Here is a 21,840-nt window from a genome sequence, read left to right as displayed (position 1 = left end):
AAATCGGAGAACTCCTTCTCCTTTTGTCCGCCTGGGTGAGTCCAGGCTATTGAGTGGGGCTAGAGACAGTCCGAGAAGTCTGCTACAGGGGCAGCAAATTAGGGGAAGCGGAAAGGGCTATGACATACTGCAACAGTAAGTAACCTATAGGTGATGAACCTGTTAGGGTTTAAAAACCAACTCATCCAAATGGAGCAAGTCACATTCCATATGAGCAGTGAAGGTAACCACCCATTTTTCCTTTAGAAATACAATACAGCTTTTTCACTGCTAAAAAAAAAGCAGAGTTGCATGTCTCAGTGACGTTACTTTATTTTATTATTTTAAAATTAGTTTTAGTACACCATATTAAAAACTATATGAGGATAATTACATTGCAGCACTACCAGGAAGTCCCATTCAAGGACGGGTGCCCCATTCTTCTAAACTGCAGACACTGGAAGACAAAGGCTGTATTTGGAAAAAGTTACAATCTATTTAAAGACAAAATGGAAATGCCCCAAACAACCTAAAGTGAGAGAGCAAGAATACAGCAGAGATAAGTTTGTGATATTAGGCAGGATTCCCAGAGGAGTACAATTTCTTATCAACGTAATTAAACACTCTGGTGATCTTCCTAGCCATTCATAGTAAACAATTAAAGACAGAGTCTGAGGTAGAAATATGTCCTTAAATAAGGAGGATGCAACACATACAGCAGCAGTGTAACAGAATACTAAATTGTCACAAGCTTTTAAATGAATTAATTATAGATAAGAGTCCAGAAAAGATACGGCATTAAACACACTTAGTTCTTTTGCTGTTTAATTTAAAGCTACTAAAGTTGGTTCCTAACATATGCGGACAGAGTGGTTAGCAGAAAGGGAGACTAAGTCAAAGAAGAACATATGGTAGACACCAGGGGCTCCAGCTCACTCAGCACTGTTTTAAACAAGATCAGAAACATTCTTTGTGCTGACCTAACACGACTATAATTTTTAGATATCTATATTTTAGTGAAATAAAATTAAAATAATTCTGGATTCAGACCAATGTCTCTTTTGATTCCAAACAAAATATCTATTATGCATAAAACAAGTAAAAGTTTAATTTATATTTAATTTATAATAAATATATCTAATTATATCACATATTACAGAAAGAAAGGTACTGCCTTTAATACTAAGTTAAAATTACAGGAGGAATTTAGGGGGAAAAGGGAATCTGCATTTTAAAAAGTAAATATTTTTCTAATTTTTACAGAAATTTTTGCTACGACATCATTGACCAAGCTGAGTAATGTATTTTTTGTTGATAAAAAAGTTTACTCAGCTCATCTCAATGCAAATTCTCATGCTATTTTAAGTTTGGTAGTTCAGATACGCATCTACAGAATCACTGCCTGAGACATGCTAACAAGCATCTCGGGATTAAAGGACAATGAATGCTGAAAGCACGTACAGAAGAACTATATTCAAGAAAGCTATATCAAAAGAAAATTCTGACAAAAATCCCAAATAGCTGCCTGTGCTGCAAGCAGAAGAAAATATTCCTACCTAAACAAACACAGCTGGAAACCAGCTCAATATATGCTTTATAGCATTTTCACTGAGGGATGCAAAATGATACCTGCCAGTCTCAGAGAAGCAGTCAGAGGAAGATTAGACATACGTAAGTGGGGGAAAACTTCACATTGATATTTTGAGGACATCCAAGAGGTTAGTGTGATCTCCTTGTGCCGAGGCAGAAGTGCTGTATAGAATTTGGCAACAGCCTCAGAAACGAAACAGACTCCATGCAGTGAACCAGGCTAGACCCAAAGTAAAAAGACACTCTTTTTAAAACAAGAAGTGACTGGCTCTTCAGAACTCTGCTGAAGTCTAAGGACATACTCGTTGACTGACGTCTCAGAAGAAACAAACAATGAACTTTATTTTTCTAGGATACCTATCTCAGATAGTAGCGTGCTTTTTTTATGAGTAGTACTGATCTGTATCTTGTCCTTTTAGCTGCACTCAGTGATTACATTTAATCTAATGCATAATAATATCCACTGGAGTCAATGTAGAGTAAGCCTTCACAGGTGATACAGGGTAGCTGTAGTATTTCATGACTCACATCATGTAATAGTAGCCAGAAAATACGTGAACACGCCACATCTCTGAAGGTATCTATTGATGAAATTAGGGAGAATGCAAAATTTTCTACCAGTTCTCTTAATGCACACTTGGGCTGTGCATTTCTCATTAGATGACGCCCTAATAACATTACAGTTAACTTTAATGGCAGACTACTAAGTAATCTACATACTGGGGATGCTCTGAGTTGAAATGCATAGCCAGCAGCTTATCTCAAAGGTCTGAGGAAATCTGGAAGTAGCATCTGAAAAACAAATGAGCAAACACTAACAAAAATAACAGAAAACCCCCTTGTGAATTCAAAAGCACAGACTTTCCTTAGGTCCTCGAGCAGAACCTTCTATATAGATTTTGTTTTTCTGTTGATTCTTCTACACTTGTATAGAAATAGATCACAAAACTGAAAACTTATGTGCTTATTTGTCTGTCTTCCTACTTTCAGTTCTAGCTTCTGCTGTAGAATTTTTCAGGGTTTTGGAACTTCAGCCAATGTATCGATGCAGTGATGTGGATGAAAGTAGATGAAGAGCATGTTCCCAAATCTTCCTGCCATCTGAGTTCTACTAATGCCATTATCCTAATTTCTTGACTTGAAAATAAGGTTTAAAATGATCTAATGCTCCTTTTGATATCATCAACAAGAAAAGCATCAAAACCTGTCCAAATGATGGCTGTTATTATGGTAATTTTTTGCATCACTCCCACTGCAGAGCATTTACAATGTCAAAAAAAACCATCTTACAAGACATAGTTACTTCTTCAAAGAGTTTTCAGCTTGAGAGACTGAACGAATGTGAGAGGAGAGAAATAAGGACACAAAGTTCACTACTATAAATACAAACAATAAAAGTTATCCTTGGCCTTTAGCTAGTGCTGGGTCTCAACATCCGTGAAGGGACGGGAATGATCCTCACACGCATTGGTAAGATGCACAGTCGGATACTTTATTCTCCTGCTCGTGTGGTTATATACATTTTACCATATCTGTACACAAGATTACGCTTACATCGGATAGGCTACAGACATAAATCACACACTGTTCACACGCCCCACATTCCCTTATAATTGGTAACTATGCACTAACGCCAATAGCAACAGACCGCCTCCACGTCCTTGAACACATCTTGTTTTTGCTAACCCACATCATGTACACTCTCAGAACTTTCTCAATTGCTATTCTTAGCTGTCCTTTCCAGGGGCCTGTTGAGTTATGCTGTTTTACTTAAACGGCCTAGTTGTGCTAATTCTCAAGCTACATCGACCCCAACAAGCTAGCTTGCTTGTTTTTCAAATAGGTGAACTGTGAAGCAGTACAACCAGGGGAAAATCAGGAATGAAAAATGTTTCTGAAGGATCTGGAAGGGCAAGAGCCGTGTCTTGCTGTTGTAGAAAACAGTGTAAGTTACACTATAATGGCATTTGTCATTCATAAGGAAGATGATCTTAGCAGAAGTGTGGCGTGGATGGTCTTAGGAGATACGTTGCGTGTTATCTTGAGAAAGGGTTCAAGTGAGGGCCAAAGAAAAAGAACTCCTGGAAGTCAACATGAGGTCACAAGGTTTGGCTATGAATATTGACAGAGTAAAGGCAGAGGTCGAATTCTAGGAAGAGCTAGGCAGAACAAAAGAAGGTTTTGGACCTGAGTTCAATAAGGGAAGGAAGAGAAAAGGAAGTGTGGTAGGACTCATGGTCGTGGCACAAGAAAGTTGGTGGCATTTTTAACAGTTGCTGGGTATAAGGAGGAAGAATTCAAAAGTGAGCAATGGGCCCAGTTTCATGTTGAATGTAAAACTATGAGTGGATGCACTGGTGTGTGCATACTGGCATGTGTCAGGAAAGGGCAAAGCTGAAACTGGGGCTGCCTTGAAGGAAAAAACTTTCCATTTCATCGACCAGATGGGACCACTGGAGCCTCATTCATTTTTACCCTATAAGGGTCTGCTTATGCTTCAGCCCACAAGAAATTAGATTTTGTGCTACAGTCTGAGAATCCCATTGTGGTCATTCAGTGGGAGGGAGGGTGTGCTGTGTGGTGATGCCAGTGAGCCACCCACACCTTGAGGTGGGAAGGTCAGGTTTGCAGGAGGTCTGTGAGGTGGTGGGAAGGAAGGCACGGCCCTCATTGCAGATGGAAAGATGGATGGCCTCTGCGATGGGGACACACACTGAGCAACTAGAGAAGCTTTAACCTATGTCTCCATCATGAACTGTCAAAGCTGACTGTCTCTCTTACATTCTCCGCTAGCTGTCGGCTCCTGGCAGAAGGAATTGAGGCTGTTATTACCCGTAACTGCCCAGGTATAGATCCATTTGTCTCACACCTGACTTTTGTAAACCCTACCATAAAAACTGAGGTCTGAGAACAAGTTTTAGTTACATGTGGTCTGTGTGCAGTTCGAAGGCATTTTTGGGAAAAGAACTCATTCATGGTATCTTCAAGAAACTTTCTGGAAGAGTAAGACTAAGCTACACCTTTGTCACTTTGAGGCACCTGTAAAGCCCACTTTACAACAATATCAGGCTCCTGAGTCCTCTGATACCTAAAGTGGTTTTGCTTTACTGCCTTGAGTTCCTGGAGGACCCTTCTTTTTCTTTATGGACGGTTACTAAATACCTGATCACCAGCATAAATAGCACTCGGATGCCAGCCTGCATAGAAATAGGACTGATATTAGCAGATAAAAGCAACAATACTCCTATACAGCATTCTTTAATAAATGTCTCTTCTGTTGTTCTCCCATGTTTCCACAAAAATGTCACTTAGCTTTTGAAAAAAAAAACTTTGGTTAAAGCTTGAAAGCAGCTAGCTAACTAGCCTGAATAAACTCTGAAAACACAATTAGAATGGTATAAAAATAAATAATTTAGGGCAATTACAAGCTAGCCTAGCTATGAACAGTTTTTTCTTTCCCCCTTCAGACATAATGCAACGAAACAATGAAGCAATTTCCACATTTTTTTTCTAATGTTAGGCACACTTAATTTGAATGTCTTAGTACTTGCAAATTTAAACTCTAAGGGCACTAATTATCCTATATGAGGAGGGGTTATTGTCATTAATATTAGTGGGAGTTAGGGCCTGCACACCGGGAGGGAGATTTACTCTTTTACAAAACCTCCTTTATTAAGGTGCAGTTGCTTCAAAGTACTTTCCTCACCACACAGTCTACGTTCAATGCAGAGAAGCTCATTATACCAGTTACATTCATGATGATACCAGATGTTCAAATTCAGTACTCATGAGAGTTATTTTCAGGCTTCCTGTTCACATAAAGCTTGCTGGTGAACAATTAGTAAACGGAAGGATGCTGCCAAAAAAAAAAAAAAAAAAAAAAAGAAAAAAAAAGAAAAATTAAAGAAAAAAAAAGAAAAAAAAAAGAAAGAAAAAAGAAAAGTTGCACCATCATTTAACTGCAGTTTTATCCATCCGATCCAGTACAGACAGATGTAACATATGAGAAACCAAAGCATTTCTCTGAAGAGAGATTTTCTCAGTTTACAAAACTTCTTCCTGCTTAGCAGACTTCAGCGACAGCACTGCTCTTTCCTGGGTTTACTACACATGTGGTTCACCAGTAATTTATGAAGGCTTATGATTTCTTGTGTAATGAAGCATATCTCTTTGCAAACAGCAAAGAAGGTGTAGGGAAAGGGAGGGCATATTACAGTCCAGCTGGGCCTAATAACAAAAACTAGCATGCAAACGCTGGCTCTGCAGTGGACTAAGAATGCCCCAGAGAGCAGCACTGCCAGCTCCTGTGGTGTTATGGCGAGTCTCATGATATCTGACATTTTATTTAAAGCCCTAGAGAGATCATTAACTGAAAACCTCTGCTTAAAGCTTCTGGACTAGTGGCTTCCAAACTTTATAGACTACGGATCAGTATCAGCTCTGTGTATTTCACCATACTCTCACAAACTCTGACTTTCAGTTAAAAACACTAACAAGGCAAGTTAATCTCGCTGTCCTAGGACAGTCTTAGGAATAAGATGCAGGTTACTTACTGCAGTCTTACAAACGATCATTGGCTCAGGAGCTGAGTTTGGGATCATTGATCTAGACCTTCTGGCTGCAGAAACCCCACTTGAACAGCGAACCAACTTCCTCTAAAGGACTCAAAAGACAGAAGGCTAGTTTCCCACTTTAAGCCAATATTTCTACCCCTCTCTTTGTACCTTCCTCTCTTTTACCTCTGTGCTGGTTCCATTCAGTTCTCTTCCTCCTTCAGCTCCAAACTCATGAGTCCATCTCTTTGTTCACTTATAATTCCCATTTGCTTGACATTTCCAGATGTTTCTCTCTTCCCTCACTCATACTTATTTTGCAGTATGTTCTCCAGACCCCTCTTACCCTGTTCTGCCCCACGTAAATTGCAGCATGAAGTGTTTTGCACTTTTCCTACAAAGATGTCACATCACATTACTGAAATGCATATTTAGAATTTGGAAGAGACCACCTAGTTGCAATAATATCAAAGCCTGCCACATTTTAGGTCTATTTTACTTGACAGCATTTCTTTGGAGAACAGGAATCCACATAGCTCATAAGTGATATTTTGACAGTTGCTAGTTAATCTGCCCCGTTGAGACCAGTTTCTCCAGGTCACCTCTTTAAAGCAAAAGGCCATTTTTTCTCTCCTTTTTGGGCTGCATTTTTTCTACTGCCACCCATGATATCTATCAAGCCCAACTGACTTGGCATACGCATAAGGGGAGACAGGAGAGGGAAGAGTTGGCTCTGCACAGACAACTGATGGGTGGACTGTTGGGTTGGTTGTTGTGTTGCCTTTCCTGCTTGGTTCTCCTCTTGAATTAGGCGTATAGGAAGCAAGGAATTGTAAGAAAATGTAGGGGTATAACTTTGAGCAAAAATAGTAGCAGTTATCAGATATTTCCAAAATTCTGTAAAAATCACTCCTTCTTAATGCTTATTAGAGTATCTGGATTGTGATGAGGTGGATTTTTCTGACACTTATGCTTTATGTTTACTAATAACTGCTGCCTCAGTTAAATATAATTAATCAAGTACTGAAACTCTTTGAGAGGTTCTACCTTTTTTTCCTAATTGAGAAGTAGAACTGTAAGAACTTACACAGACTGTGGTTTAAAGATGTGACTTTTTCCTTTAATCAATGATATTTGAAAAAATGACTGTATTCCTTTAAAAATGAACAGAAGAGATTTTAGTCTCAAGGGGGAAGGAGTATGTTCGCTCAGGTAAGAAAAGCACTGATTACTGGGGAGATGCCAAATGGCATTGATGATCCTCTCTCACATCAGTAACGGAAAAACTGTGCTTGTATTAATGGTGCTTTGCAACTAGGAGGGTGACGGAGCACTGGAACAGATTGCCCAGGGAGGTGGTGGAGTCTCCTTCTCTGGAGATATTCAAGACCCGCCTGGACAAGGTCCTGTGCAGCCTGCTGTAGATGACCCTGCTTCGGCAGCAGGGCTGGACCAAATGACCCACAGAGGTTCCTTCCAACCCCTGCCATTCTGTGATTCTGTGATTCTGTATGTGTGTAGATGTGATAAATAAGATTACTTAGGATATTCAAACATTACTGTGGATAAATATACCTCTGTATAGGTGGGTTAGTGATGGTTACTTCTTAGGAGTCAAGTAATTGCTGTATTTTTATTCAGACTTAAACAATAAACACTGGCCCTTACAAGACACATTGCTGCTGTTGACATTCGAACCAGGAGTCGCATTCAAGCCCAGCACCACTGCGACAATTTGAAAAAAAGTCTGTAGGAGTTATAAATGTGAAGAAACTGTCATTGCTGCTTGGAAACAAACTTGACAGTGTGCACGTGGATCCCTCAGTTTATCACATTCATTATGGAAGAAAGGGCTGATCTCAGTGTTTTAAGTGACCGTGGTGGTTTGAATTGTTCTGATTTATGATAGGCAAATTTTGTTTGTAAGCATAAAATACTTTCTGTAAATGTGAGGATAAACCACCTTTGTACAAAATTCTATTGCACCTTATATTGCAGGAGGGCATTTATGCAGCTATCTCTCTGACCTTGTACTGCATTGGAGGGCTGCGATAATTTTTCTTTTAAAATTATGCATAATACGGAAATACTTGCTCAGTTACTTTAGCCTTAGATAAAAATGGATATTATATATGGGAATATGTTTTCACCCCATTAGAAGGCATAAGCAAATGATCACATGAAGCTTGTAATTTATTTCTTGACTCCCACATTCAGAAACAGCATTTCTTGAGTCATTTATCCCTTATGTGAATGGAAGGGTGTCCAGCAGAGCTGTATCTGCAAGCCAAAACCTCCTTTTCTCCCCTCCATCCTGCCCTCAGCATATTCATTATCTGCAAATAGAGGCCACTGTGGTTCTCCACAATTTAACACGTTTAGCAGGTATTTTCTCAGCTACTGAAAAATAAAATGTTACAAACTTGCAGATGACAGGGTTCTACAGAGATTAGTGGCAGCTCCAGTCCTTTCAGAAATAGACAATTTATTGAAATTTGCAGAATGTCTGTAACTTTGAAGAGGTAACTGTGAAATACTCCTTGTAACAGACTTTCTGGGTAAGCCACTGCTTAGGACTTTGTATCTGTGGGTGTTGAGCAGAAGGTGAGTGCAAACACTCCAAGTAGCAGGCAATAGCTTGTCGGATCAAGTTCTAACAGCACAGGCACCTCAAAACCTATCAACAAAACATGATGAGACAGATGACTATCTGATAATAGAACAACATGGGGAGAGCTATTGCTTTTTATCATGTTCTTTCTTGACTGTTAGAAATGTTCACTTGTCTCCAGAGCTCAGGCAAATTTAAGAGGGAAGACGGTCTATATCTGACACATGAAAAAGAAGCAATGAAGAAACTGGTGTCATGGACCAGCAACCACCCAAATCTCTGCAGAGAGATCCCTGGTTGACATGTGAGGTGGGCACTTGGCAGTTGCAGAAACAGCTCAGCAGTCACTGGATGCAAATGCTGTAAAGACATGCTTGGCACAGTTCTTGCACCTGATGAAACTTGTTATGCATTAAATATGTGGAGGGTTCAATAAACAAACACAAAGTTTGGAAATTGTGTTGCCCATTGATATAAAAAAAAGGCAATTAGAACTTGTGATTGAAAAAACAAGGAAACAAACCATCTTTCTTTTAACATGGAAGAAACAAATTTTCCTCCTTTAGAGTTCTGTGTGCTGTTGTTCAAGGAGTCACATGCTGGAATTAGTGGAGAAGTGGAATAAAATGGTATGATTTTGGCATGGTATCTAATTCTTTAATCTGTCATTTCACATCCTAGAGGACTGCTCTTTGTTTTCTCTTCTCTCTGCCATGAATCTAAAACCAAGTCAGACTACAAGAAGATCACTCGCCTCCAAGCAGCTTTGAATTTACCTGGCTTTCAACTTTCTGAACCAAATCCTCTGATATATTCTGATCATAAAAATGCTATACCGTGGATATATGTCATTATTAAGAAGCTTATTTTCTTGAGGGCGTCTTTAAGCCAAAGTCAAAGAGCAGGACATCATGAAACTCCTCTGAATCTACGATTCATTCACCAAGGTAAACTGGCATCACTAACTAGTAGTAGTTTGGGGAGTTTCTGTGGCCATCCAGCTTCAAGCATGAGGTCTACTGAGTGCGTTTTTAACTGCTGGCATGCAATCACATCACAGACTGCCAGTCAGCTGGACGCACAAGGAACGAGAAGCTGCATGCTTTGAAAACGAAGGTTTTAATGCTTTGGAAACTTCAGCCAGCCTTGCATGTCTCATGACATAAGGATGCTCCCCAAACCTGCAATTACGAGTTTAGATGCTTGTACTGATGTTGGAAAAGACTCTGCTTTCTGATCATTATCTCCTCAGACACCTTAGCAATGGCTCATGTTTCTTGGCTTTAAGGGTGAATAGGAAGGTACTTAAATCTCCACCTCAAGCAATATCTGCAAGCTTCTCTAATGTGCTGAGGTGAAAACGGTTTCTAAAAACAACAGGGCATGAAGGGCAGCATAATTAGGAAAGCCTAAAACCAAGAGCTTACTTTAAGCGATAATAGAAATGATCTTTCATAGGTCAGAAATTAGGGTTCAGGCTGAAGCCACTCTTGAAGGCATCTGTTCTTTATGCTCTGTTCAGAATCAACCATCTTCACTGTTACATACATGGCTCATTCTCTTGAAGGCTAAATATGAGGGTAAGAGCACAAAAGCTTTATATTGGAGAGGGTACTATAGGGAAGGTCACTTTATAGAAAGCATGAAGTGTGATTTGGAGAAGAATGCTAATACCAGCTATATCAGATTGTGAGGAAGCTGAAAACAGCGTATGTTCTAATACTGTCTTTTATTGATTTTTCTGCCAACATCCCACTTCAACAATGTTACAGCCGCACTTCAGGATTCTTAATGGAGGGGGATGGAGAAAATCAATATACAGAGCTTGCTTCTGCTTCCATTGAAGTCAATGCGAGTTTCATTATTAACTGCAATGAGCACAGGACAGAGTTCAGACTGTTTTGTCGCTCTGTGGTTGTTTTTTCTTTCCTTTTTTATTTAACCTCCTAAGGGGCAATGTGTGCTGTTATCCTATGTTTTAGAAAAGTCCCATTTAAATACAGCAATTCCCTGTCAAACTGCAAGTCTACACATTCAGAAATGATGCCCTGCTTTATGAAACCTAATGAAAAATTATAGCCTGTATCCTGAACTGGGAAAGTTATAATAAAAGATATAGGATTTGAAATAAATTCTAATAACAAAATCATTTCTTTCTTAAAAATATTTTCATTCTGATACAAAGCAAATAAAAACAGTCGAGCTTTCACTGAGTTGTAAAATATTACTTTCAATGTGCATTGTTTGCTTTATTACAAATAAAAGGGATGCACCCACCCTTCTTTTTATGACTATTTTAATGCTATTTACACAAAACGAAATATGCTAAAATTACTTCCAAAAATTATAAGCATCATCTTCATTCCAACAACATGCTGTTAATTTTGTTCTAGCATGAACGCAAAACATATTTTAACATGCTGTCAAAATGAGATACTAAGAATGTCAATAAAATGACACTAAAATAAATGTAAATTTAGATTGCTGTCACAAGTGGCTGCTTGGTTTTGTGAAGATGTGGTTAGGTTGCTATAGCATTTTCCATAGCAACTTTGCATCTTATTACATAAATAATCCCTTGGTGTCCTTAAAGATTACTAAAAACAGGATTAAATCTATTCTCATATGTAATGATCCCGCATAAAACCTTATCAGTATGAAATACCCAGAAAACATGATAAAATGTAATCTAGATAATAGTATTTCTGGCAGTTGAAAAGCATCAAAGCGCGACAGACTTGTTTTGTAGTAAACGGGGCATCCTCCTAAAAACCATATTAGGAAAATGCCTTTGAAGTGTCTGTTTCCTCTAAAAATTGAAAGTTTGGTTAACTCCTTCACTGCTGTGTCCACAGGACCAGCACAGACCTTCATCCCAAAACCGATGTCTTGTGCATGATCCAGAGGATCTGGCCCAGGATCCGGCCCAGGACAAGGCTGTCTTTATTCCCCAGGGAATACAGCCTTGGCAGCTACCTTCAGCCCTGATTCATCAAGGCATTTCTGCTAAATTCAGCTGCACAAGAAGCATTGTTAGAGGCAAATGGACTTAAAACCAGGGGCATAAAATTAGGCCCCTGCCTACATGCTTTCTGAATTTCAGCCTATTTTTGTAAAAGCTGTGGGGAAAATGGAGCGCATTTTAAGGCACAAAATTAGAGTCTGCCTGATGATAACAGCTCTGAACTGGCATGCTGTGAAAGACACTGGAGCAGACTTTTCCCAGCATAGAGGGGGTAATCATCATGTGCTGCTTTCTAGTGATCATCCCTGATGGTCCCTGGGAGCAAAGCTGATTGTCTGCTGTGTCCAGAGCATTTCCATTCAATGGGAAGTTACTCCACTCGCAGAGCTCAAATGGGTTGTTCAGCTGTCTTCTCTGGCCAGAGAGAGGACCCTGTCAGTATGGTGACAATTCAGTGCTTCAGATTTTAAACACGTTCGTTTCTTCAATATTGCTGACAAAAAGCAGTTAGTAGATTTTGTTAACAGGGTTTCTTATCTTCTTCATATGCCTTTATATGTTTATTACTGCAGGGCTGATTACAACACCAGCTGCTGATGGCTTTGAGATGGTATTGATTTATTTGAGGGGAAAAAGCAATGCTAGCTCATCAATTTTTAAAGTAAATACATTTTTGTTATTCTACATTATCTTTATCAACAAGTGTTTAAAAGGAAAATGGGCAAATTATGGGCTTGTAAAATACCAGTGTCTCTTTCACAAAATCTGATGCTGAAAAGCCATGAGATGGAGAGGTAATGGCAGAAAAATAAATCAGAATTTTGTTTAAAACAAAATCTCCCATAAAACCCAAAAGATTAGACTCACAAGAAAGGAAGGGAGAAATATCTGATCCCTGGGATCAGGAGGAAGAGAAAGATCTGACACGAGATCTGCCGTGACACGGGGCCAGTTGGAAGAAAAAGAAAAGCTCAGCTCTACAGAGCTGGGGCTCAGCAGTTTCTATTCAAAGTTGTACCGTCAAATAAAGCTTTCCTACTAGTTTAATCCACCTATAAAACACAGTTTCCATTCCACTTGTGCATTTCTGCATTCACACAAGCCTCGGAGAAAGCAAAAAGAGGACTGAAATGCAGAGAAAAGATGAATAAGCATCACACAGATCACTTTGGTGTTGTTTCAGGCTTTCCTTGAAGACTTGCCAGGCTTGCAACTTTCAAGATAGACTTATGAACAATATCACAAGGCCTGTTTTATGCTGTGTGCCCTGGGGTGTGAATTTCAAATGCCAACTTTCACGAGAACTTACAGTCTTCTGGGAGATGGACTGCCACTGTTCAGCCTGTCTCCTATGGCAGCTGGCTTAGCTGATGCTGCAAGTAGGACAGATCAGTTCAGGAGAGCACTCAAAGATCCAGGCTGCTGTTCAAGACAGAAAGAGCTTTAATGTTTAAATTTGGTACCTACTTTAGGTAGGAAAATCCTGCCATAGAGGATGTCTGTCCTGATTTGGCAGGCAGCGCCAATCTTACATGTTCAAACTGGGCTTACACTACACAACTTGCAATTTATTATTTGCATGCAGTGCCCGAGTTGTTATTAAGTTACTTCATCACAGGTAATACAAAGGTGGTGAAATGATCCAGGGGCCCAATAAGCTGGCTATTGCAAGTCCTATCAGCCCTGTACTGAGGTGCTTATCATCCATGCAGACAGGACAGGCAACGGATGAATGGAAGGAAGCACAGTTGCCTCCATGCGATAGCAGGGAACTGAGATAAGAAATTCATTGATTAGCCCGGGCGAGGGGTATGTAGCAGAGCTGGGATTTGGCCCAGAGCTCTGGCATCCCAGTCAAAAGCCTTAATCTTGCCACCATCCTTCCCACATCCCTTTGCAAGCACTGTGCATCATTCTTTTCTGCGGTGCCAGCCGCAGTCTCTTGCTGAAGTTAGAGTTGCTAGAATTAATGGCATGTCGCCGGGAACTGCAAAAGGAAGAGATTAACCCACCTCCCGTTAAAGTAAAATTACAGATGCCTTCTAGGCATAAACCAAACTTCAGCTCTTTACGACAACATGCAGCTTCACTTCACTAATTCTTAAAATTACTTTGGAGGCTTTTGCATGTGGATCCTTACTCTCAGTGCCAGCAGGTGGGAGACAAAGCATCTGTAAATCCTGATCATTCTGAAGATTTTCGTATATCCTCTAGACTCCAGCACTGAATCTCTTTTTTTTCCCCCGAGCTAATGCTTCAGTAGCTGCACCTTGATTTTCAAATGTATTAACTGACTTGCCAGTCATCATTATTGTTTTTTTCTTCGCAATCTCCCAGCTTTACTTCAGCAATCCTCTTGTCCCTTTCAAACTCCCAAATCCACACTGCAGAAAAATCACTGTTTAAAGGCTGTATTTTGGAAAAAAACCCCATCATTCTAAAGGAATAGCTGATCCCACAGGTGAGATTCACTTAGTCTCAGGGCAGACTTTTGCCAGCTTTCCCCGTAATGCAAGTGACCTTTAGTCTGTGAAACCAGAAGGAATTCGTATAAACTAGGCATGCTTGCTAGTAGTTAATGGTTTCCCTAGAGGGATCTTCAGGCAGTCCTTGAAGCAGTTTGAAATGCTCTCCAAGAGAACATGCAGGTAGTGATGCCTTCCTTTCCTTGAAGATTCAGCTTGCACACAGTAGAGTAGGGTACTAACTAAGCCCGGGGAGAATGACGTGTAAAGCACCTGGAAGAGCAGAAGGTCTTCACGCAGGAGTGTGCGCCCCAGCCCTGCAACATGGACTAGAGGGCAGAAGACAGGTTTAGGAGACTGAAGGTCCTGATTCTCATTCCAGCTCTGCCACTGAGTCACTGATATCAGTAAATCAAGTTCATAAACTACTAGGAGAAGAGCAACTGGAGGATGAAAGAAAAGGATTTGAGTCTACAATGGAGTAACGTCCTTTGCAACGAGTCCCTCTGGATCTGTTCTGCATTGTCACAAGTAGAAAATGCAAATCTTCCCAAATAAACAGTTATTGGTAGATTTCTAGATTTTTATGGCCTCAAGTTGCATCATAAGGCCTCAAGTTGCCTTAGGGGAGGTTCAGATTGGATATTAGGAAAAATTTCTTTACTGAAAGAGTAGTCAGGCATTGGATCAGGCTGCCCAGGGAGGTGGTTGAGTCCCCATCCCTGGAGGTGTTCAAAAAATGTGCAGATATGGCATTTCGGGATATGGTTTAGGAGGCATGGTGGTGTTGGGTTGATGGTTGGACTTGATGATCTTAGAGGTCTTTCCCAATCTTAATGATTCCATGATTTTATGATTCTAATATACACCACGACTTGATCTCTTGCATGACTTAATAACCTGCACTACTTGAACAAAAAATGCAAACCATTCTTAGTAACCATTTTGTCATCATCTACTCCAAATCCCCAGAACTTGTTGTGTACAAGGGCCTCAGCTCACTGTAACATTCCTTTGAAACCTGAAGTCCAGAAATTCTGGAAAAGCATTCAGGTGCTGAAGTCCTTTTGCACAACTTCAGGGCTTAGAAGTGTCTCACTGTATTATCAAATGTTGGGGCTGGAATCCACCCTCTTTTTTTCAGGGTGATGAACAGATTTCTTTTTCAATATCCTAGAGGAGACTTTACATTCTAACCAGTCTAGGTGTGAGGAAATGTGACACAGTCAGCACCATATTATCCAGACGCTCACAGAAGTGGAGTTATTTCTGAATGAAAAAGTCTTGACTAACAGAACAAATTACAACGGGGAGATTCCTGAAACCACAATTTACCAAGACAGAATGAGGTCTTAGAACCCATTCTAAACTGTTGAGGTAATTAAGCCTTCTTGTACTAGGGGTGATGTAACTAGGTGAACTAGTGACAAAAGACCTGACACAGGTGTTGGAGCCTGGAGGAATATCTGTCACCTGTTGTAGCTTTGGATTGGTAACTTCGCAGGAGTCTTGTTCCCACTGTCAAGTAGGGCAGGCTGAAAAATAAAATCCTCATAGAATCATTGGGATGGCAGGACAGGCAGTCCAGAACTCTGGAAGGATCCAAACCAATTCATCACATCTCGTTCCAGCCACTTTTGGATTTAGACTTTTAAGCCTTAATGTGTGCAGGCTGTCCTTGAATTGAAGAGGGACAATATCTTCTTTGTGTTACTCAAGCCTTGCCCCTCCCATGGTTAAGCATGTAGACAAACATTTTAAGACAAAGTGTTAAAAACAAAGAAAGTGCCAAAGTTCTCTTACTGTGCAGAATTATTTCTTTGTGATAAAAGATGTCTTTGAAGAACAGAGGTTACTGTGAATACAAATAGCCACTCCAGTGAGATAAAGAGGTGGTTCTGGAATGACACACTCAAAAAAGAAAGGAAAAAAGAAAAAGAGAAGGCAGCTAACACAAATAGTAATTTAAAAAAAATGCTGAAAGAAGGAAAAAAGAATCACTTCTCTGTACATAAAAATGAAAAAATAAACGTCCTTCTCTCACTTCCTTTTCATTTACCAATGTTTTATACCCAGTAACTTTTTCGGTTTAAGTCCAAGTCCCCTCTATTGTGAATGACAGAAGAATCAAATCCACTTGCTTTAGATGAGAGTGTAATGTTGGAAGAAGAAAGCTACAAATTTAATTTTAGAACCGGATGGCTCTGTGTACGGAGCAGGCTGAATCAACTCCACTAAGATCAAGAGGACGATGAATGGTACAATGGACAATAGTGGACAAGCACTCCAGCGGATTCATATTGCTAAATTTTGATTTAGTAAGCAACACAGAACTGTGTTTGCTACTATTATCAGTGAGGGGACTCAAGAGCCCACATTATAACAATACAAACAAACTGAAGTTGTTTGGGATGGAATGCTGCAGAATCTCAGATATCAAAACATTTGATAGAAATCAATCAAGGGCAATTGCCAAGGCCACAAGAAAAGCTTCTATAGGTACGTCGGTGATAAAAGGAAGACTAAAGAAAATGTGGGCTCTCTCCAGAAGGAAATGGGAGACCTGGTTACCTGGAATATGGAGAAGCTTGAGGTACTCAATGCTGTTTTTGTCTCAGTCTTCACTGGCAAGTGCTCCAGCCACTCCACCCAAGTCGCAGAAGGCAAAGACAGGGACTGGGAGAAGGAAGAGCTGCCCACCGTAGGCGAAGATCAGGTTCAAGACCTGAAGGCGCAAAAGTCCATGGGACCTGATGAGGTGCATCCTCACAGGTCCTGAGGGAACTGGTGGATGAAGTTGCTAAGCCACTATCCATCTTATTTGAAAAATCGTGGCAGTTTGATGAAGTTCCCACTGACTGAAGAAGGGGAAACATAACCCCATTTTTAAAAAGGGGAAAAAGGAAGACCCGGGGAACTACAGGCCAGTCAGTCTCATCTCTGTGCCTGGAAAGATCATGGAGCAGATTCTCCTGGAAACCATGCTAGGGCACATGGAACATAAGGAGGTGACTGATGACAGCCAACATGGCTTCACTAAGGGCAAATCATGCCTGACAAATTTGGTGGCCTTCTACAACAGGGTTACTGTTGGTAGATAAGGGAAGAGTAACTGATGTCATGTACTTGGACTTGAGCAAAGCATTTGACACTGTCCTGCATGACATCCTTGTCTCTAAATTGGAGAGACGTGGATTTGACAGATGGAGCACTCGGCGAATAAGGAATTGTCTTGATGATCGCGCTCAAAGAGTTGTGGTCAATGGATCGATGTTCAAGTGGAGACCAGTGATGAGTGCTGTTCCTCAGGGGTTGGTACTGGGACTGATGTTGATGCTGTTTAACATCTTTGTTAGCGACACGGACAGTGGGATTGAGTGCACCCTCAGCAAGTTTGCCGATGACACCAAGCTGTGTGGTGCGGTCAATGCACTGGAGGGAAGGGATGCCATCCAGAGGAAACTTGACAGGTCCTTGTGAACCTCATGAAGTTCAGCAAGACCAAGTGCAAGGTCCTGCACATGGGCTGGGGCAACCCCAAGCACAGATATGGGCTGGGTGTAGAATGGGTTGAGAGCAGCCCTGAGGAGAAGGACTTGAGGGTGGAGGCTGATGAGAAGCTCAACATGACCTGGCAGTGTGCGCTTGCAGCCCAGAAGGCCAACCATATCCTGGGCTGCATCAAGAGAAGCGTGGTCAGCAGGTCGAGGGAGGTGATTCTCCCCCTCTGCTCTGCTCTGGTGAGACCCCACCGGGACAACTGCATTCAGCTCTAGGGACCCCAACGTAAGAAGGACATGAACCTCTTGGAGTGGGTCCAGAGGAGGGCCACAAAAATGATCAGAGAGCTGGAACAGTCCTATGAAGACAGGCTGAGAGAGGTGGGATTGTTCATCCTGGAGAAAAGAAGGCTCTGGGGTGACAGTATAGCAGCCTTCCAGTACCTGAACAGGGCCTACAAGAAAACTGGAGAGGGACTTTTTACAAGGGCATGTAGTGATAGGACAAGGGGTACTGGCTTTAAACTAAAAGAGGGTAGATTTAGATCAGATATAAGAAAGAAATTGTTTGTTATGAGGGTGGTGAGGCACTGGAACAGGTTGCCCAGAGAAGCTGTGAATGCCCCCTCCCTGGAAGTGTTCAAGGCCAGGTTGGATGGAGCTCTGAGAAACCTGGTCTAGTGGAAGATGTCCCTGCCCGTGGCAGGGGGGTTGGTACTAGGTGATCTATAATGTCCTTTCCAACTCAAACCATTCCATGTTTCTATGATTGTATGAAATGTCCCTTTTCATGGAATAATATCAAAGATGCTTTCCTATTTGTGATGTTACTAATCAGAGGCAAAAAAAATGATTAGCATAGCTCAGCCCTAAGTGTGCAGATATTAAACCTAGCTTAACTGATAAGCATGACAGTTCAAAACACCATTACTAGTTTTCTGGAGTGCAGGCTGTGGGTGTTTCTGGTTCTGCCTTCCTGTTGTTAATTCTAATGACTTCCCTCCATAAGAGTGGACATAGTCAGGGTTAAATGATTGCACATTCATAAAAACCTCTGATTGCTAGAAGTGCTTTGTCTGCAAGAGACCCACTATCTCAGCTCCAAACATTCTGCTAATGGCGTCTAGAAAATTGAAACCCACATAATTAGCCAAGGAAAAATTAAGGCTGCCCTTTACACATTTTATTGTTTCATTTTTCTTCCAGGAAAAACATTAAATCTGTCCTCAAGAGAGATGCTGTAAAAATGTGTTTGCTAGAATGACACTCCTTTCTTTGGTCTCTACATCTGGAGTCATTCAACCTCACACAGCATCTTGTCACAGGTGGAGCCAAAGAGCTCTTCTCTCTGTGAGCTTGAATCCACATTTCTGTGCAGGCATAAAAGGACTTGAAAACTTTGAATGAATGAAATTCTTTCCTTTCTCAATATGGTGCCTCCATGCAAAGGCCTAGATCAATATTATCCTTCTCACCAGACTCTGTTTCTTTCCATATTACTTCCTTCTTTTTCACCTTCCTTAAAGCTCACTGCTAGCTGGCAGTTCCCAGTCATGCTTTGGCTTCAGCTTCCGTAAGTTTTCTTTCTGAAGATGAGCGTCTAATGAGGCAAACCCTTGTTAGCTGCTCACAACTTTATTAGCCAATGTCAAGAAATCAAGCAAAGCGTCCATCCAGATTGTCTTACTAGTCAGTAACTCAGGCAGCTTCTGAGCCACCTCTTGATGTCTACTCTGGATAGCAGAGTATTTGTAGCAGGCTGAAAAAGTTGCTTTTTTTCTTTCCACATTACAAACACTTGTGTTCTTTCTTTCACGATAGCCGTCTAACGAGAGTCAAATTCATGCAGCATGCAATACCATATTGTGAAATATGTACCCTTAAAAGCTAATTCCACAAAACACACAGTTAAAATGGTATAGCATATTAGAGAGCTTATACACTACTACGTATTTGTTGAAAAGGAAGGTAAGGCTTAGAGAACAATGACCGAAACATAACTTCAACTGGGCTCATAATAAGACATTGTTACAACCATGAAATGAAAGACCATCATGCGAGACTGCAGAGAGCGCACTAAAGAGACATAATGCTTCTAACCAAGGGCAGAACTGGAGAATTTTCATCATTATAGATCATAGCAGGTGACAGACACCTCCTAGAGACAGCTTGTATCATTCAAATAAGTAATTTATGAGGGTTTAAAATAAGATACTGTCTTATATAATCAGCTGTTAATATATCACGTCTCATATATAAGTTTTTGTTTTTGTTTCAAAAAACCAACAGTTGTATGTACTTGACATTATAGAGGGATTTGGCTTTACCTGAATCATCTACTCTCAGCTTTTTGCTGGGATTGTCACCACTGTCATCATCGGACATTTCCATCTCCTCTTCCCGGCGGATTCCCATGAGCTGTTCACTGTGAGCATTTCGGAGCTCCTAAAACCCAAAATTACCTTTTGTCAGTATTAACTTCCATAAAGTCATTATGTATTATTTAGTATCTGTTTTTAATACTGCTCTGATTTTAATTATGCATCATTTGTCATTGTAATCATATTTATTTATATATGAGTATTTATAACAACATTAGCACAGGGAATTCTTCCTGTGAAAGAATGGAGTTTATCAAAGGTAATGTTCACGGAAAACAAGAGAGAAAGTGATTCTCCACGTCGAATGATCTTTAGTTTGACTAAACATGGCAGAATGCCTTAACACGAGGGATAATCCTTAAAATTGTGTATAAAGCATACTGATAAGGAGATTGTCAGCCTGCTTAAGATGTAGATAATTCTTGTTCCTCTCTGCCACTTGGGGTAGGACTCATCCAGCCAAATGCAGGTGTCTCCATTGAACAAAGTCATATTATCTGCACCCTAAAAGTGCCTGGCTCTCTCTGCTGATGATAAGGGGAGCCAAGAGCAGCCAGTGCAGATAGAGAGCTCTACATTGTAGGTGCCAAACATAGGGCAAAGGAACCTCACCCTCTATCCCTGTGCCCAGATCGCCTCAGATTTAAAAGACCCAGCCCAATAACACTGTCCTGAAAATCTCTGCATCTTGATCCAAAACGAGTCTTGGCACGGACAGCCCGGTCTCTGGGCGACCGCCGCAAGGGCAGGCAGGCAGGCAGGGAGCCCCGGCACATGTCACTAGGCAAACGATCAGCAGGCGCACGGGCTTTGTGGGAGTCTAGACGGTCTTTGTTCTGGGCAGAAAAGCCGGCGCGGATGTAGCGGCTGGCTTTTTAATGGCAGCACCGAGAAGACTGAGAGGACTCTATTTTGTCCTAATAATCCTGTCAGGTGTAACACAGGGATGCTGCACCATGATTAGTGTAGGCCTTTTCAGCCCACAGACAGCTAATTTTTCTGCCGACAAAGAGCTTAATTCCCAAAGAGGTGGTTTGAAATTGTTGAAACAAGGAAGAGTCGCGTGGAAGGAGGAGACAGCATTGAGGAGTTCGACCGCTGCTCTGCGCAATTAACAATAAGCTGTCAGAGAGGGACTGCCCGAAGAAAGGGAAGGCGTTTCCCTTGAGCTGTACCCTTGGTTCATGGGCAGGTCGCAAATATTCTGGTAAATAGGATATATGTCCGTTAATCCCAGTAAAGGCAAGGGGGCTAATTAGTGGGCATTTTACATTAGGATAATTTCATATTTAAAAAAATGATTAAAAAGGTAAACTGTCAACCAGTGTCTCATGCAATCAGAGGCACCTCTGGAAGAAATGAGCAAGCCATTTTTTAATTCCTGATTGGAAAATGCCACCTGCACTTTTTCCTGGGGAAGTATACTGCATACATGAGCAGACATCCGCTTACATTTACTCCCTCTTTAGGGGATAAATGTCCTTGATGCATCAGCGTCTATGTTATCAGCAAAGCCAATAATATTCCATGGAGAATGTCTATGTGTATGAGTGTTTGCTTTGGGTTTGGGTTTCTAGCAAAGCTTTCCTAAATTCAGAAAAAAGGGGAAGGTGATCAAATAATTAAACAAATCAGCAGATAATGTCACGGATAGAAAATATGATTTAAATCAAAGATGCCATTTGGTACATTTCCATCATATTTCACATCCGAAAAACAAGCATGTCTACAATATATTGGTTTAGCACGAGCCTTGACATGTTTTTTAATTGTTTTTGTCGTCCTCTTCTTAGAAA

General features: G+C 40.8%; 1 protein-coding gene across 4 annotated transcripts in view; it reads right to left on the bottom strand.

Annotated features, from left to right (window-relative positions):
* ENOX1 (ecto-NOX disulfide-thiol exchanger 1) overlaps positions 1–21,840 on the bottom strand; it is a 380,777-nt gene that overhangs the window by 48,973 nt on the left and 309,964 nt on the right. For all 4 annotated transcript variants that reach the window (XM_075432297.1, XM_075432138.1, XM_075432365.1 and 1 more), the window contains one exon: positions 19,991–20,108. In XM_075432297.1, the coding sequence (XP_075288412.1) occupies positions 19,991–20,108 (118 nt within the window). The remainder of the gene's footprint in view (positions 1–19,990; positions 20,109–21,840) is intronic.

The sequence above is a fragment of the Opisthocomus hoazin genome, chromosome 1 (genome assembly GCF_030867145.1).
Source record: "Opisthocomus hoazin isolate bOpiHoa1 chromosome 1, bOpiHoa1.hap1, whole genome shotgun sequence".
In the NCBI taxonomy this organism is placed as follows: Eukaryota; Metazoa; Chordata; class Aves; order Opisthocomiformes; family Opisthocomidae; genus Opisthocomus; species Opisthocomus hoazin.
Note: the sequence above shows the minus strand (reverse complement) of the source record. Positions and strands in the feature narration are given on the sequence as shown.